We start from the raw sequence: 18,947 nt of genomic DNA, 5'->3' as shown, positions 1-18,947 counted from the left end.
GTGAGAACCTGTCTGTCTGTCTGTCTGTCTGTCTGTCTGTCCATAGATAAAGCCCTAGAGGATATGAGCCATTCTCTTTTCTGTTAACTTTAGACCGACTGGGCTGTGTGACTCATGTGTCCCTACTAGATAATAGTTCCCATCCCACTGGACCCATATTCAACACAGACCCATGTCCATAGGCCTATGCTGAGCAGTGGGTATGTTCTGGGAGAAGAGAAGGAGAGGGTGTGTATAAAGGGAGAGGGTGTGTATAGAGGGAGTGTATAGAGGGAGAGGGTGTGTATAGAGGGAGAGGGTGTGTATAGAGGGAGAGGGTGTGTATAGAGGGTGTGTATAGAGGGAGAGGGGGTGTATAGAGGGTGTGTATAGAGGGAGAGGGGGTGTATAGAGGGAGAGGGTGTGTATAGAGGGAGAGGGTGTGTATAGAGGGTAAGGGTGTGTATAGAGGGTGTGTATAGAGGGTGTGTATAGAGGGAGAGGGTGTGTATAGAGGGTGTGTATAGAGGGAGAGGGTGTGTATAGAGGAAGTGTATAGAGGGTGTGTATAGAGGGAGAGGGTGTGTATAGAGGGAGAGGGTGTGTATAGAGGGAGAGGGTGTGTATAGAGGGTGTGTATAGAGGGAGAGGGGGTGTATAGAGGGAGTGTATAGATGGAGAGGGTGTGTATATATGGAGAGGGTGTGTATATATGGAGAGGGTGTGTATAGAGGGAGAGGGTGTGTATAGAGGGTGAGGGTGTGTATAGAGGGTGTGTATAGAGGGAGAGGGTGTGTATAGAGGGTGAGGGTATGTATAGAGGGAGAGGGTGTGTATAGAGGAAGTGTATAGAGGGTGTGTATAGAGGTAGAGGGTGTGTATAGAGGAGTGTATAGAGGGAGAGGGTGTGTATAGAGGGAGTGTATAGAGGGAGAGGGTGTGTATAGAGGGAGAGGGGTTGTATAGAGGGAGTGTATAGATGGAGAGGGTGTGTATAGAGGGAGAGGGTGTGTATAGAGGGAGAGGGTGTGTATAGAGGGTGAGGGTGTGTATAGAGGGTGTGTATAGAGGGAGAGGGTGTGTATAGAGGGTGAGGGTATGTATAGAGGGAGAGGGTGTGTATAGAGGAAGTGTATAGAGGGTGTGTATAGAGGGAGAGGGTGTGTATAGAGGGTGTGTATAGAGGGTGTGTATAGAGGGTGTGTATAGAGGGAGTGTATAGAGGGAGAGGGTGTGTATAGAGGGAGTGTATAGAGGGAGAGGGTGTGTATAGAGGGTGTGTATAGAGGAAGTGTATAGAGGGTGTGTATAGAGGGAGAGGGTGTGTATAGAGGGAGAGGGTGTGTATAGAGGGTGTGTATAGAGGGAGAGGGTGTGTATAGAGGGTGTGTATAGAGGGAGAGGGGGTGTATAGAGGGAGTGTATAGATGGAGAGGGTGTGTATAGATGGAGAGGGTGTGTATAGAGGGAGAGGGTGTGTATAGAGGGTGAGGGTGTGTATAGAAGGTGTGTATAGAGGGAGAGGGTGTGTATAGAGGGTGAGGGTGTGTATAGAGGGAGAGGGTGTGTATAGAGGAAGTGTATAGAGGGTGTGTATAGAGGGAGAGGGTGTGTATAGAGGGAGAGGGTGTGTATAGAGGGTGTGTATAGAGGGAGAGGGTGTGTATAGAGGGAGTGTATAGAGGGAGAGGGTGTGTATAGAGGGTGTGTATAGAGGGAGAGGGTGTGTATAGAGGGAGAGGAAAAGGGTGTCTATAAAGGGAGAGGGTGTGTATAGAAGGTGTGTATGGAGGGAGAGGGTGTGTATAGAGGGAGAGGGTGTGTATAGAGGGAGAGGAAGAGGGTGTCTATAAAGGGAGAGGGTGTGTATAGAAGGTGTGTATGGAGGGAGAGGGTGTGTATAGAGGGAGAGGGTGTGTATGGAGGGAGAGGAAGAGGGTGTCTATAAAGGGAGAGGGTGTGTATAGAAGGTATGTATGGAGGGTGTGTATAGAGGGAGTGGTGTGTATAGAGGGAGAGGGTGTGTATAGAGGGAGAGGGTGTGTATAGAGGGAGAGGGTGTGTATAGAGGGAGAGGGTGTGTATAGAGATAGAAGGTGTGTAAAGAGGGAGAGGGTGTGTCTAGAGGGAGAGAGTGTGTATCGAGGGAGAGAGTGTGTATCGAGGGAGAGAGTGTGTATAGAGGGAGAGGGTGTGTATAGAGGGAGAGGGTGTGTATAGAGGGAGAGGGTGTGTATAGAGATATAAGGTGTGTCTAGAGGGAGAGGGTGTGTCTAGAGGGAGAGGGTGTGTGTAGAGGGAGAGGGTGTGTATGGGGGGTGTGTATAGAGGGATAGGGAGAGGGTGTCTATAAAGGGAGAGGGTGTGTATAGAGGGAGAGGGTGTCTATAAAGGGAGAGGGTGTGTATAGAGGGAGAGGGTGTCTATAAAGGGAGAGGGTGTGTATAGAGGGAGAGGGTGTCTATAAAGGGAGAGGTTGTGTATAGAGGGAGAGGGAGGGGAGAGGGTGTGTGTAGAGATAGAAAGGGTGTGTCTAGAGGGAGAGGGTGTGTCTAGAGGGAGAGGGTGTGTCTAGAGGGAGAGGGTGTGTGTAGAGGGAGAGGGTGTGTATAGAGGGTGTGTATAGAGGGAGAGGGAGGGGAGAGGGTGTGTATAGAGGGTGTGTGTAGAGATAGAAAGGGTGTGTCTAGAGGGAGAGGGTGTGTATAGAGGGAGAGGGTGTGTATAGAGGGTGTGTATAGAGGGAGAGGGTGTGTATAGAGGGTGTGTATAGAGGGTGTGTATAGAGGGAGTGGTGTGTATAGAGGGAGAGGGTGTGTATAGAGGATGTGTATAGAGGGAGAGGGTGTGTATAGAGGGAGAGGGTGTGTATAGAGGGAGAGGGTGTGTATAGAGGGTGTGTATAGAGGGAGAGGGTGTGTATAGAGGGAGAGGGTGTGTATAGAGGGAGAGGGTGTGTATAGAGGGAGAGGGTGTGCATAGAGGGTGTGTATAGAGGGAGAGGGTGTGTATAGAGGGTGTGTATAGAGGGAGAGGGTGTGTGGTTGGTTGTCTATCAAAGGTCTTTGCTGCATGGTTTGGGTGATAGTGTTCCTATTACTATAGGAAGGTGTGTGGTGTGTGTGCGTCAGGTGTTATCATGAGTGTGGTGTGTATAGAGGGAGAGGGTGTGTATAGAGGGTGTGTATAGAGGGAGAGGGTGTGTATAGAGGGAGAGGGGGTGCATAGAGGGTGTGTATAGAGGGAGAGGGTGTGTATAGAGGGAGAGGGTGTGCATAGTGGGAGAGGGTGTGTATAGAGGGTGTGTATAGAGTGAGAGGGTGTGTATAGAGGGAGAGGGTGTGTATAGAGGGTGTGTATAGAGGGAGAGGGTGTGCATAGAGGGAGAGGGTGTGTATAGAGATATAAGGTGTGTCTAGAGGGAGAGGGTGTGTCTAGAGGGAGAGGGTGTGTGTAGAGGGAGAGGGTGTGTATGGGGGGTGTGTATAGAGGGATAGGGAGAGGGTGTCTATAAAGGGAGAGGGTGTCTATAAAGGGAGAGGGTGTGTATAGAGGGAGAGGGTGTCTATAAAGGGTTGTGTCTGTGTGTGTCTCCTGAGTGGCGCAGTGGTCTAAGGCACTGCATCGCAGTGCTAACTGTGCCACTAGAGATCCTGGTTCGAATCCAGGCTCTGTCGCAGCCGGCCGTGACCGGGAGACCCATGGGCGGCGCACAATTGGCCCAGCGTCGTCCAGGGTAGGGGAGGGAATGGCCGGCAGGGATGTAGCTCAGTTGATAGAGCATGGCATTTGCAATGCCAGGGTTGTGGGTTCGATTCCCACGGGGGGCCAGTATAAAAAAAAAAAATGTATTCACTAACTGTAAGTCGCTCTGGATAAGAGCGTCTGCTAAATGACTAAAATGTAAAATGTAAAAAAAATGTGTGTATAGAGGGATAGGGTGTGTATAGAGGGTGTGTATAGAGGGAGAGGGTGTGTATAGAGGGTGTGTATAGAGGGAGAGGGTGTGTATAGAGGGTGTGTATAGAGGGAGAGGGTGTGTATAGAGGGTGTGTATAGAGGGAGAGGGTGTGTATAGAGGGAGAGGGTGTGTATAGAGGGTGTGTATAGAGGGAGAGGGTGTGTATAGAGGGTGTGTATAGAGGGAGAGGGTGTGTATAGAGGGAGAGGGTGTGTATAGAGGGAGAGGGTGTGTATAGAGGGAGAGGGTGTGTATAGAGGGAGAGGGTGTGTATAGAGGGTGTGTATAGAGGGAGAGGGTGTGTATAGAGGGTGTGTATAGAGGGAGAGGGTGTGTATAGAGGGTGTGTATAGAGGGAGCGGGTGTGTATAGAGGGTGTGTGGTTGGTTGTCTATCAAAGGTCTTTGCTGCATGGTTTGGGTGATAGTGTTCCTATTACTATAGGAAGGTGTGTGGTGTGTGTGCGTCAGGTGCTATCATGAGCGTGGCTGGTCTTGCTCCATTTGGAGCTCTTGGGTACAGAGTGTGAACTGCTTATTGTCTCTAGCCCATACAGGGAGAGAAAGGAAACACAAGGTAGGAGGGATTCCCCCCACACTTTCATACAGTCGCCTCTCCTCTAGCCAAGCCCTGGGTCGCATTCATTTGGCACCAAACAGAAGAAAACGGGGTGAAACAGGGATGGGACTACCTGAACTTGTCCAATAAGAAACAATGTTTTTTGCATTCCTTTGAGAAGTTTTGCTACGGTGTGCTCTAGTGAACACAACCCTGGTAGTTAGTTCCACAGCATCATACTTCCCAGTCAGTCCAGTCCAGTGGTAGGCTGGCTGATAGACTGACTGGCCGGGGGCCAACCACAACAGGCTACCCATGGCAGAGGGAGGAAGGAGATGGAGGGGGTGAGCTGGAGCTGTTGGCTCTGATAAAAGAGAGTTTAGTGAAACAGTACAGGACTTTCACACACACTGCTGCAGGCTGCGGATGTGACCAAGGAGCTGGTGGTTCATCCGTGTTGTGGTGTGTTTGGATGCACATGGGCTCTGAGGCATACACTTGGGGGATGAGTGTTTTCCTGAAAGGTAAATTGGACGTTCACGTTTCTGGTGGATGAGGATGATTGAACTTGGTAATAGATATGGATAACATATTTGGTAATAGATATGGATAATGGATAACATATTTGGTAATATATATGGATAATGGATAACATATTTGTCTCCTATTACATCTGAGGTGGTCTGTGATAACTAAGAACATTATATTTAAAGTGTTTTGTGAATGTTAATTGTGTTGCAACCCACTCTACTGTGTCCCAGTCTGTGTGATAACGGTATGCTAAGCTGTTGTGTCTGTGTGTGATAACTGTATGCTAAGCTGTTGTGTCTGTGTGATAACGGTATGCTAAGCTGTTGTGTCTGTGTGTGATAACGGTATGCTAAGCTGTTGTGTCTGTGTGATAACTCTATGCTAAGCTGTTGTGTCTGTGTGTGATAACTGTATGCTAAGCTGTTGTGTCTGTGTGATAACTCTATGCTAAGCTGTTGTGTCTGTGTGTGATAACTGTATGCTAAGCTGTTGTGTGTGTGATAACTGTATGCTAAGCTGTTGTGTCTGTGTGATAACTCTATGCTAAGCTGTTGTGTCTGTGTGTGATAACTGTATGCTAAGCTGTTGTGTCTGTGTGTGATAACTGTATGCTAAGCTGTTGTGTCTGTGTGTGATAACTGTATGCTAAGCTGTTGTGTCTGTGTGTGATAACTGTATGCTAAGCTGTTGTGTCTGTGTGTGATAACTGTATGCTAAGCTGTTGTGTCTGTGTGTGATAACTGTATGCTAAGCTGTTGTGTCTGTGTGTGATAACTGTATGCTAAGCTGTTGTGTCTGTGTGTGATAACTGTATGCTAAGCTGTTGTGTCTGTGTGTGATAACTGTATGCTAAGCTGTTGTGTCTGTGTGTGATAAATGTATGCTAAGCTGTTGTGTCTGTGTGTGATAACGGTATGCTAAGCTGTTGTGTCTGTGTGATAACTGTATGCTAAGCTGTTGTGTCTGTGTGATAACGGTATGCTAAGCTGTTGTGTCTGTGTGTGATAACTGTATGCTAAGCTGTTGTGTCTGTGTGTGATAACTGTATGCTAAGCTGTTGTGTCTGTGTGTGATAACTGTATGCTAAGCTGTTGTGTCTGTGTGTGATAACTGTATGCTAAGCTGTTGTGTCTGTGTGTGATAACTGTATGCTAAGCTGTTGTGTCTGTGTGTGATAACTGTATGCTAAGCTGTTGTGTGTGTGATAACTGTATGCTAAGCTGTTGTGTCTGTGTGATAACTGTATGCTAAGCTGTTGTGTCTGTGTGATAACGGTATGCTAAGCTGTTGTCTGTGTGTGATAACTGTATGCTAAGCTGTTGTGTCTGTGTGTGATAACTCTATGCTAAGCTGTTGTGTCTGTGTGTGATAACTGTATGCTAAGCTGTTGTGTCTGTGTGATAACTCTATGCTAAGCTGTTGTGTATGTGTGTGATAACTGTATGCTAAGCTGTTGTGTCTGTGTGTGATAACTGTATGCTAAGCTGTTGTGTCTGTGTGCGATAACTCTATGCTAAGCTGTTGTGTATGTGTGTGATAACTGTATGCTAAGCTGTTGTGTCTGTGTGTGATAACTGTATGCTAAGCTGTTGTGTCTGTATGTGATAACTGTATGCTAAGCTGTTGTGTCTGTGTGTGATAACTGTATGCTAAGCTGTTGTGTCTGTGTGTGATAACTGTATGCTAAGCTGTTGTGTCTGTGTGTGATAACTGTATGCTAAGCTGTTGTGTCTGTGTGTGATAACTGTATGCTAAGCTGTTGTGTCTGTGTGATAACTGTATGCTAAGCAGTTGTGTGTGTGTGTTCCCTCTAGTACTATCCTGGAGGAGGAGAAGGCCCAGCAGGAGGAGAGACTGAGGATGGAGATGAGACGTCAGGTCACTGTGTCCTGGGACTCAGGGGGTTCTGACGAGGCCCCCCCTAAAGTAAGAATCCTAACACCCCCCCCCCCCCCCCAAAGTAAGTTTAGAAAATGCTCTCCTAACCTGCTACGGAAAGTCACTTGTATCAAAGTGGCGTGTTTTTAGGGAGTCCTGTTTGTGGACGTTGAAATCAAGGCTGGTCTGGACCGCACCAAAAAAAGTCCCCCCAAAAGAATACTTCCGGACAGGATCAAAAAAAGACGTAGTGGGAGGACCGTTTCCACCGCAATTTCTCGCATAATTAATTTTACAGACACAAAAAGATTCCACCATGTTGGACGAACAAATTGTCTGTTCGCATTTATAAAATTCTACCGGCATATCCTGTGTCTATCAGCCCGGTACTGACTTAGTGGGAAGTAGCCATCAACAAGTAAAAACCTGGAGGGGGGTCTGGGGGGACTCCCCCAGATTTTTTATTTTGGGGAAGGGGGGGTGATTTTGTTCCAAATGCTCACTCAGCCAACTTATTCAGTACTTTGAGAGTCACTTACAGGAACTGGTATGTGCTTAATGTAAAGCAGCTGTTGATAATCACCCCCTCTCCTCTTTAAAAGGATGAATTACCTGACACATGAAAAAAGTCAGTACCGGGCTGATAGACACAGGATATGCCGGTACAATTTTATAAACGCGAACAGACAATTTGTTCGTCCAACATGGTGGAATCTTTTTGTGTCTGTAAAATTAATTATGCGAGAAATTGCGGTGGAAACGGTCCTCCCACTACGACTCGAGAAAGCATGCAGTTTATTAGGCTTCAGATTAAATGAGTTATGATGAACTTCACAGGGTGGTGAAAGTGCACGATGATGAGCTTGATGCTCCTTTCCAATAAATATCAAGGGTCTTATTCTGGTGACATGATGCTCGATGTGTCTGCCGTTGAACAAATAAGAATAATGGGCCTCCCGAGTGGCGCAGCGGTCTAAGGCACTGCATCGCAGCTCTAGAGGCATCACTACAGACCCAGGGTCAATCCCAGGCTGTGTCACAGCCGGCCGCGACCGGGAGACCTTGAGGCGGTGCACAATTGGCCCAGCGTCGTCAGGATTAGGGGAGGGTTTGGCCGGCCGGGATGTCCTTGTCCCATCGCGCTCTAGCGACTCCTTGTGGCGGGCCGGGTGCCTGCAAGCTGACTTCGGTCGCCAGTTGTACGGTGTTTCCTCCGACACATTGGTGCAGCTGGCTTCCGGGTTAAGCGAGCAGTGTGTCAAGAAGCAGTGCGGCTTGGCGGGGTCGTGTTTCAAAAAACTTATGGCTCTCGACCTACCAGAGTGGGCACATTTGCTATATATAACACAACAGTCAGTAGAGTTGAAAATGTGATGGAAACCCATTTAACTTGTATTTGTCATTCGTTACATGGGAATTTAACCGCAAACCTTATTTTTATGGGCAGTGCATCATCATGCACAGACTTCTATCCACAATAAATACATTTGATGGAAACACATCTCTGGTGGGAATATGACAATTTTAGAATATTCACATGAAAATCTGTCGCAAATTGGATGGAAACCTAGCTACTGACATGTATTGCTAAAATAAAAGTTTAATGAAATACAGGCAGGCACCATATTACTACAAAGAAATCTGCTCACTCAAATCAAGCATGATGGTATTGTAAGTATAAAAGCAAAGCTTGCTTTCATATAATTAAAAAAAGCTTGAAAAGGTAATGAAATGGGATTATTGTGGTGTGTGAAGAATCCAATACTTTAACTTGTATGCGGTACAAAACACATTATTGTGGGAGCACCTCCTCTATATGAATTTGAATTACGCTGTTTGAGAAGGTTTGAATCCTAAGCAACCTGCATACACATTGTTGGAAGTATACTGAACAAAAAGATCAATGCAACATGTAAAGTGTTGGTCCCATGCTTCATGAGGTGAAGTAAAATATCCCAGAAATATTCCATACACACAGAAACCTTATTTATTGTGCACAAATTAGTTTACATCCCTTTTAGTGAGTATTTCTCCTTTGCCAAGATAATCCATCCACTTGACAGGTGTGGCTTATCAAAAAGCTGATTAAACAGCATGATCATTACACGGGGGCACCTTGTGCTGGGGACAATAAAAGGCCACTTTTAAATGTGCAGTTTTGTCAGACAACACAATGCCACAGATGTCTCAAGTTTTGAGGAAGTGTGCAATTGGTATGCTGACTGCAGGAATGTCCCCCAGAGCTGTTGCCAGAGAATGTAATGTTCATTTCTCTACCATAAACGTCGCTTTAGAGAATTTGGCAGTACATCCGAATTTGGCAGTACATCCAACCGACCTCACAACCGCAGACCACGTGTAATCACGCCAGCCCAGGACCTCCACATCCAGCTTCTTCACCTGTGGGATCGTCTGAGGAGGGGGAGGGGGGTGCCGAGGAGTATTTCTGTCTGTAATAAAGCCCTTTTGTGGGGGACAAACTTATTCTGATTGGCTGGGCCTGGCTCCCCAGTGGGTGGTCCTGGCTCCCAAATGGGTGGGCTTATGCCCTCCCAGGCCCACCCATGGCTGTGCCCCTGCCCAGTCATGTGAAATTCATAGATTAGGGCCTAATTTATTTATTTCAATTGACTGATTTCCTTCTATGAACTGTAACTCAGTAAAATCTTTGAAATTGTTGCATGTTGCATCTATATTTTAGTTCGGTATACAATAGACCAACATAGCTATTGTAGTAGGTCAATGCTGTGTGCTGGAAACCCTTGGTAGAGCATGGGTGGAGTAGGCATTGTGGTGCTCCTTTCTTTTTCGGCTTCAGAACAATGCGTACTCACTTAAAACTTACATTTTTTGTTTTTAATAGTTTCGTTAGTTTAGTTGGTTTAGTTACTAGTTTGTGGGATTCAACGTCTGTGTTTTTTTATGTGTAATGATTGTATATTCTCCATGAATAATATCCTCATCTAAGAATAATAACGTTTTCTTATCTGATTTTTATCTCTGGATATGGGATACAGCGCCATCATGTGGTTGGAATCTAGATACATGTCAAGCATGCCATTGTGTACAAAATTTCTAGAAAGGATAGCTTGGTGCTTTGCATCTAAAAGTCGATTAAGACTGGGGTTATAGTGTAAACATTTCTGAGGTGTCCCTTAAATATCTGTAGGTAGATAGATACAATGACTCTCATTTTTGGAACTGTGCTCCCTGTCCGATAGATGGGGATCACACACTGTAGAAAGTCTATCTATCCAATGTGTACTTCAGTATGCTTACTGCATGATCTCTGTCACCCCACCTCTGAGCAGCCCAGCAGACCTGGTTACCCCAGTCCTCGGTCTAGTGAAGGATTCTACCCCAGCCCTCAGCATGCTGGACAGCTCAACCATTACCAGGTACTGCGCTATACTATACTGCTGCACTGTACTATACTACTGTACTATACTATACTACTGTGCTATACCATACTATACTAATATGCTATACTATACTACTGTACTATACTATAATATATTACTGTACTATACAACTGTACTATACTATACTACTGTACTATACTGTACTATACAATACTACTGTACTATACTAATATGCTATACTACTGTACTATACCATCCTACTGTACTATACTATACTACTGTACTATACTACTGAACTATACTATAATATACTACTATACTACTATACTACACTACTGCACTATACTATACTACTGCACTATACTACTGTACTATACTATACTAATACACTATACTATACTATACTAATGTACTATACTACTATACTATACTACTGCACTATACTATACTACTGTACTGTACTACTGTACTGTACTATACTACTGTATTATACGACTATACTATACTACTGCACTATACTATACTACTGTACTATACTACTGTACCATACTATACTAATACACTATACTATACTATACTACTGTACTACTGCACTATACTATACTACTGCACTATACTACTGTACTATACTATACTAATACACTATACTATACTAATGTACTATACTACTATACTATACTACTGTACTATACTATACTACTGTACTGTACTACTGTACTGTACTATACTACTGTATTATACGACTATACTATACTACTGCACTATACTATACTACTGTACTATACTACTGCACTATACTATACTACTGTACTACTGTACTACTGTACTATAATATACTACTGTACTATACTATATGACTGTACTATAATATACTACTATAGTACTGTACTATACTATACTACTGTACTATACTATTATGCTATACAATACTACTATACTACTATACTGTACTATACTAACACACTTTTTCCACAGCTACTGTGTATTACCAATATAATTTGAATGGGGTTCCTATGTTCCAATTGTCTTATATTGATTCTATATCTGTGCTATTACTATTACTTTATACCGTTACCATTAGAAATCTGAACCATTCCCATTTATATTGATAATAAGGTACTGACAATACTGGTTTAGTAACTGTATTTAAATGGAGCTGTTTTTACTGATTTATTCTAGCTACTTGGCAGTTCTTGCTACTGTAGTGGATTGATGTGTAGAGGGCGAGAACGTGATCAGCTTCATCTTCTTGCGTAAAACGGTGAAAGGGTGCTCGAAGCCAACAGAGAATTGTTGGTGATGTGCCTTGGTTGCCACCTCTCTGGCTTCCCATGGCAGCTGAGCTGAAATAGTGAATGCAGTGAGAATGAGAAATATCTCCTCAAACTAAGTTATTTTACAGCACTTCAGCTCCCCATAAAACATTGCTGACAGCAGGCATTTCCTGTAGCGCTTTTTCAAACTGCTGGCATTGTTGACTTAAGGCAGATTCCATCTGCAGAAAAATCCACTCTCTCAGATTCTGTTGTTATCGCTCTCGACTACGTTATCGCCTTAAAAGGCGTTCTGTGTGCCGGTATACATATTTAAAGGTTATAGTATTTTATTTTCAGGTCAGTTATTTTGAGGATGTTTATCAGCCAGTGCTAATGGTGACATGTCACATATAGGCTCAGATATACATTAAGTCCCTGAGGTCTTTGTGTCTGGGGGATATATAATGAGTTATTGCGTTATATTGAAAGCTAAGTGTTTCTCTGTACCCTGAAATGCTAACTGGGGCCTATACTATATGATGAACAGCCTTGCCTCACAGACAATACTTTTGTGTCATCACAATCCTCTCTCCAAACAAAATGGGCTTTTCACCTGTCGTCTGTCCTACCATATCCAGGTTGGGTACCCTGGCCCCCACGGCATGCCCGCTATGCTCAGTGGAGGGTACTCTCCCCAGGCCGGTGTTCTGGACCTTCAGGAGGCCTGGAACCACCACCGACCAGGAGACGTCCCCATGTGGTCCCCCAACATGGAGGTGAGAGAGAGCTCCACACAAATATACATGCATGCTCTCTTTACTATGTGGTTCTGCCAATTGTATACAGGCGAAATTGCTGAATTTCATCAGCTATTGTCTGAGCTTGGTACATCTCTAGCAATCACAGATTAGGCTTAATACTAATGCACTATCCTCTCTACCTCCCTATCCTCTCTACCTCCCTATCCCTCTCTACCTCCCTATCCTCTCTACCTCCCTATCCTCTCTACCTCCCTATCCTCTCTACCTCCCAATCCCGCTCTACCTCCCTATCCCTCTCTACCTCCCTATCCTCTCTACCTCCCTATCCTCTCTACCTCCCTATCCTCTCTACCTCCCTATCCCGCTCTACCTCCCTATCCCTCTCTACCTCCCTATCCTCTCTACCTCCCTATCCCTCTCTACCTCCCTATCCTCTCTACCTCCCTATCCTCTCTACCTCTCTATCCTCTCTACCTCCCTATCCTCTCTACCTCTCTATCCTCTCTACCTCCCTATCGCTCTCTACCTCCCTATCCCTCTCTACCTCCCTATCCCTCTCTACCTCCCTATCCCTCTCTACCTCTCTATCCTCTCTACCTCCCTATCCTCTCTACCTCCCTATCCTCTCTACCTCCCTATCCTCTCTACCTCCCTATCCCTCTCTACCTCCCTATCCCTCTCTACCTCCCTATCCTCTCTACCTCCCTATCCCTCTCTACCTCCCTATCCCTCTCTACCTCCCTATCCCTCTCTACCTCCCTATCCTCTCTACCTCCCTATCCTCTCTACCTCCCTATCCTCTCTACCTCCCTATCCTCTCTACCTCCCTATCCCTCTCTGCCTCCCTATCCCCTCTACCTCCCTATCCTCTCTACCTCCCTATCCCTCTCTACCTCCCTATCCCTCTCTACCTCCCTATCTCTCTCTACCTCCCTATCCCTCTCTACCTCCCTATCCCTCTCTACCTCCCTATCCCTCTCTGCCTCCCTATCCCCTCTACCTCCCTATCCTCTCTACCTCCCTATCCCTCTCTACCTCCCTATCCCTCTCTACCTCCCTATCCCTCTCTACCTCCCTATCCTCTCTACCTCCCTATCGCTCTCTACCTCCCTATCCTCTCTACCTCCCTATCCTCTCTACCTCCATATCCCTCTCTACCTCTCTATCCTCTCTACCTCCCTATCCCTCTCCACCTCCCTATCCCTCTCTGCCTCTCTCTCCCTCTCTCAGGACGGAGGTGCGTTGGACATGCGTGGTCTGGGCCAGGCGCTGCCCCCCCACCTGATGGAGGAGAGGCTGATGATACAGCAGCAGCAGATGGAGGAGGACCAGCGCTGGTTGGAGCAGGAGGAGTGCTTCCTGGTAAAGCTTACCGTATGCTTCCCAGTCTAAACAGTTTGTGACGTTTTTCTTTTCAGTTTTGGTCTTCAGCAGGGGTTTTTTGGGCTGTTCGAGCGCCCAACATTTTGGCGCTTGGTAGTTGAAGTCTATGCCCCTTTGTCAGTGATTGGTCAACAGTAGGGATTCGTCAAATGAAATGTTTGTTGTCATTCAGCAACAGAAGACTAGTTTTCATGCAAATTTTTTCACCTGCAAAATACTGCACCAAACATCTTAGTTAGATGTAAAATTGCGCAACTAAGACCTCCTCTGCAAAAATGTCAAAATGAATTACAGATTTCTTGAGTTATGTTAAATTAATTCTGACTATTTTGAAGAAGCGTACTTGTTGCTACGGCGTCTCAAGTGGGACAAATTGTAATATTTCAAGCGACTGTATTTTAAGTATGCGAGCGAGCACAGACGTTCACTTCGCCTAGCCGAGTTCTGCTAGGAGCAAACCAAAGCTATGTATGCAGATGCCTTAATGGACCCTTATTCACCACCTACACACACACACCATCCTGAGAGAAAGGGAGAGAGAGAAGGAGAGATAGATAGGTTGAGGACCAGCGCTGGCTGGAGCAGAAGGAGACCTTCCTGGTAACATCCTCTCATCCACCTTATTCACCCAGTACCATCTGGCTACTTCCATCTTTTACACCACACTGGCTCCCTCTCGCTATCATGCTAAGACACCAGCTAATACACTCGCAATCTCACCTTTTGGTTATTTGGATCCCCATTAGGATGTATATTAGCAACAGCACCTTTCATCCTCTGTTTGTACCTCACTAACTCCTGTTAAACAGCAACATATGCTCTCTACCTCAATTTACCCCCGTTGTCAATCACTTGATCCAGACACACTCTCTCTACATAAGATTTAATGTCAACTTAATGTTTTTTAACCTGTATTTTATCAGGGAGTTATACTGAGACCAAGGTGTCTTTTACAGATGAGCCCTGAATTACAGAAAATACACACATCAGAAAGAAAAACACGTCATAAAAAACAATCACATTCATCAGTAATAAGATCCTCAATCAGCTTTCTGAATTGCCCCTAGAGGCGGAGTACATGGGCCGCCTTCCAAACCTTGGGGATAGTACCAGATATAATCCTCAGGTTAAAAATATTGGTTAATGATTCAGGAATCAGGGGGGCAGAGAGCTGCAGCAGAAATGGATCAAGCATATCAGCACATGGATTTTTTTTTTACATCAGTCTTAAGCAAGGCAACTAGCACATCACAGATAGTAAATTGTTGAAATGAAAACAAAGATTCACTAGAAGTTGACGGGTTAACTGTCGAGTCAGCTAGAGGCGGGCAGAGGGAAGAGTAGTCGATTGACTGAACAGGGTCAATTAAACCACAGTTTCTCTCAAATAAAAAGCCTGCCGAGATAAAATGATGATTAAAAGCATGACTTATCCCATTCTTGTCAGTTATGATGCCAGAGTCAGACAGAACTTGCTTAGGCAGGGAAGAAGAGGAATTTGTACTCTTCAGTGCATTTACTGTTTTCAAAAATGTAGGATCAAAGATGTAGCTTAAAAAGTATTTTGATATAGCTTTCTTAATCAAGATAGTACATCTGTTTCTCAGATGTCTGAAAGATTGCCAGTCCACTACAGAGTCAGTTTTCATTGCTTTGGCCCAGGCCTGATTTCTCATCTGAATGACAGATAGATCTAACCTTAGGTTTTCTTTCGGAGCGATCTGTCACTCTGAATTGTTTCAAAGGGGCGTGTTCATCTGCCAGAGGAAGAAATATTGAGGATACATTTTCTAGAGCCAACGCAGGGTCAGGATTACAGGAGACAGTGGCTAAATCGGAGTAGAACATGTCATGTTAAAACCTTTGTTCAATGTCCCTTAATTAAACTAAAATTAGTATACATATTATGGGACAATGATCACTGGGTTTTTCACATTTAGCCGTGTGGGTTTTGAGATAAATTAAATCTTATCCAGAGCAACTTAATAATAATAATATAATAATAATAATAATAATAATAATATGCTAACTTACAATTAGGGCATTCATCTTAAGATAGCTGGGTGAGACAACCACATATCACGGTCATAGTAAGTACACTTGGGTTTGCTTTTCTTTTATTAAATGAACTGTTATCCAGTCAGTCTCTCCCAGAACCATCATATCAGTAGTCTGCCAGTGACTGTTTAGTGGAGTAAACATCTGGATTGGATTACAGTGTCACGCACACTAGTGTTTTCTGTACTAGCTCAACCTTCAGCCCACCCCCCTCCTGGGGTTGTTTTTCTATGCTTGAGCTGAGGAGATTCCGATCATTGTTGTTTTCATTCAGTCAAATAAGGGGGGAAGTGTGATGCTCTCCCTTTGATGTGGAGAGAAAGGGGTTCCATTTGAAAAACAAAGCTGTGAAGGTGGGTGGTGTGTCTGTGCGTGCATGTGACAGACACAGACCTGTGACCACAAACTCAGCTCCTGAGGGAAAAGCAGGGATCAGCCAGCGTTCTAGAACCCTCCTCTCTTCTCTATGTGATGGTTAATATCATCAGTCTGTGCCACTCCCTAGTGGCGCAGTGGTCTAAGGCACTGCATCGCAGTGCTAGCTGTGCCACTAGAGATCCTGGTTCGAGTCCAGTCTCTGTTGCAGCCGGCCGCGACCGGGAGACCCATGGGGCGGCGCACAATTGGTCCAGCGTCGTCCAAGGTAGGGGAGGGTTTGGCCGGCAGGGATGTGGGTTCGTTTCCCACGGGGGGCCAGTATGAAAAAACAAAATAAAAAACATGTATGCATTCACTAACTGTTAGTCGCTCTGGATAAGAGCGTCTGCTAAATGACTAAAATGTAAAATGTAATGGTTAAAGATGACATCAGTGCTACCTAGCTGCTGTCGGCTTTATAGTTCATATTTAATACTCATACAATCATATGATCCATGTCCAGAGTAGGCCATCTACATTGTTTGAGCAATATATTGAAAATGACCTTCGTGGAAATAATACAATGATAAAGGATACAATTTGTGGCCCTTGAAAATCTTTGTGTTGTTGTCGTGTCCAACAAGACAATTGCACAGGACTTAAAAGAGTTTTATAGGCTGGATTTAAAGGGATCTTTAACTGTTCTGGTATTGGAGCAGCCAGCCCTGTCCCACCCAGAAGGCTTTCCTGTGGAACATATTTCGGTCTGCGTCTGTTTCTCCACAGTCCCGGCCAGCCAGGGTTCAGAAGGAGAGCAATCATTAATGCTGCCGGTTTAATTTGGCCGCCAGATATTGCGGTGAAGATGGGTGGAAAGCTCAGCCAGTGTTCATGCTGTTCTCAGAATCATAAAGATCCTTTTGGCAGATCTGGCAACGGAATCGACGGCACTGACGTGGTCTTCCTTTGTATACCTTAGTGAATGTCTAAATGATAGTATCTATCTTTATTTATGTGATTTGTGTGAAATATTTGGTTGTGATGATAAGTTTCATATGATTATGTATTCCTGTACACAAATAAGGATTGAGAGCGTCAACTGGGAGGGAGGGAGAGAGGGAGAGAGAGAGAGAGGGAGGGAGGGAGAGGGAGGGAGAGGGAGGGAGAGAGAGGGAGAGGGAGAGGGAGAGAGAGAGAGAGAGAGAGAGAGAGAGATGAAGAGAGAGAGAGAGATGAAGAGAGAGAGAGAGAGGGGTCTGCCAGCCACAGAGCAAGAGGAGTCTGCTGTGGGATCATGTTTAAGCCTTCCTCCTCCAGCAGCAGAAACTTCTGACTGTTTGTTGTCTCACTCTGCTGATGGGACCAACGCTTTCCACAGAGCTCAGAGATGCACCTTTTCAAGTCCTGCTTTGGAAAACCGGTACAGATCATGGCTGGGAAGGGGTGGTGGTTGTCTTGGTGGCTTTCTGTGTGGATTTGTACTGCTGGTACTTGGATACCTGGAGAGATGTTTAACTCTCAACAAGGTGCTTCTGAAGCTCTGAGGATTCCTTCTATGCAAATAGTTATCTCACTGGACTGTCTGTGTGGTTGGTCAGGGTGGCATAAATATATTTTAGATTGTACTGGATGGATGATTGGTTGATTTGGTATTGTTTGTTGGTAGCAGGGACCATTCAAAGAAGAAGAATGAGGGTAAACACAGCAGGACAAAAGAACAGATCAGTGTCAAACGGAATTGTGAGTTCTATCTCATGGAACAAAACACTAGTGAGAAATCGGCAGTCATTTCATCTTATGTTGTAAGAAACAGACTTTATAGTATTATATTTCAAAACTACTGTAACGGTGGTTTTACTGATAAATATAGGTTTTAATCTTTGAGGTTGGGGTTATGAGGTGGTCAGCTGTGGCTAGCTAGTTATCTGACCCTCTGCTGTGTGTTCTCGTCAGAAGCCAGAATCCAGGAACTCGCGGGGCAGCATTGACCGGGAGGACTGCAGTCTCCAGGGGCCGGTGAGTTTCCCATGGCCCACCGTTTGTTTAGGTTCATACCCCCAGAGGGACGGAGCAGGAAATATTGTTTTTCAATAAACCAATGTATTTATAACGTTTTCCATTTCAATCATATTACAATAGACATTTTGTCCGAATTTTATAGCGCTGGCCTCAGTAGTATATGGGCATGTACTACCTTAGGGCTGTTCAATCCTGGCCCTGGAGGGCCCAAACACTTCTGGTTTTTCTTTCTACCTGGTAGTTAATTGCACTCACCTGGTGTCCCAGGTCTGAATTAGTCCCTGATTAGAAGGAGAGGATGAAAACCAGAAGTGTTTGGGTTGAACAGCCCTGTTGTAGCTGGACACTCTGAACCAGCCCCTCTAGGCTGACATGGAGGGACTAGGGAGGGTGGGAACTGAACTGTGGCAACAGTCAGGCGTTTCTCATGCCATCATCTCTCCCTGCTGCTGGATAATCTTTAAAAACAGGCGTCAGCTATAGAACACCCACAAACCAACCAGACCCATTTACACAGTAATTACAGAACTCAAATGGGCTGAGTGGGTCTCTGCTCTGAGAAGAGAAAACATTGGAATGCAAAGGGAAAACACCAGTGTGTTCAAATAAAGAGAGAAGAGGAGCTGGAGAAATGAAACTCTGATTTGTACTTGGCTGGGTGCCTCTGAGGGTCTGAGATATGTCGTGCTGCTAGCCACAGGGTACCCACAATAACACTGAAACACACTGGGCCCATGGGAAGCCCTAATCCAGAGTGCTGTTGGAAAAGCACAGTCAGCCAGCCAGCCAGTTGGTCAGCCAGTCAGCCAGCCAGCCAGTTGGTCAGTCAGTCAGCCAGCCAGCC

General features: G+C 45.2%; 1 protein-coding gene across 2 annotated transcripts in view; it reads left to right on the top strand.

Annotated features, from left to right (window-relative positions):
* LOC311125099 (focal adhesion kinase 1-like) overlaps window positions 1-18,947 on the top strand; it is a gene marked incomplete at its 5' end in the record, with an annotated part of 1,344,976 nt that overhangs the window by 1,318,003 nt on the left and 8,026 nt on the right. For both annotated transcript variants that reach the window (XM_084158371.1, XM_084158370.1), the window contains 5 exons: window positions 6,844-6,955; window positions 10,219-10,305; window positions 12,164-12,301; window positions 13,517-13,648; window positions 18,038-18,100. In XM_084158371.1, coding sequence (XP_084014497.1) covers window positions 6,844-6,955; window positions 10,219-10,305; window positions 12,164-12,301; window positions 13,517-13,648; window positions 18,038-18,100 — 532 coding nt within the window. The remainder of the gene's footprint in view (window positions 1-6,843; window positions 6,956-10,218; window positions 10,306-12,163; window positions 12,302-13,516; window positions 13,649-18,037; window positions 18,101-18,947) is intronic.

This window comes from Coregonus lavaretus, assembly GCF_964263955.1.
Source record: "Coregonus lavaretus genome assembly, chromosome: 3".
In the NCBI taxonomy this organism is placed as follows: Eukaryota; Metazoa; Chordata; class Actinopteri; order Salmoniformes; family Salmonidae; genus Coregonus; species Coregonus lavaretus.
This window is presented reverse-complemented; position numbering and strand designations above follow the sequence as displayed.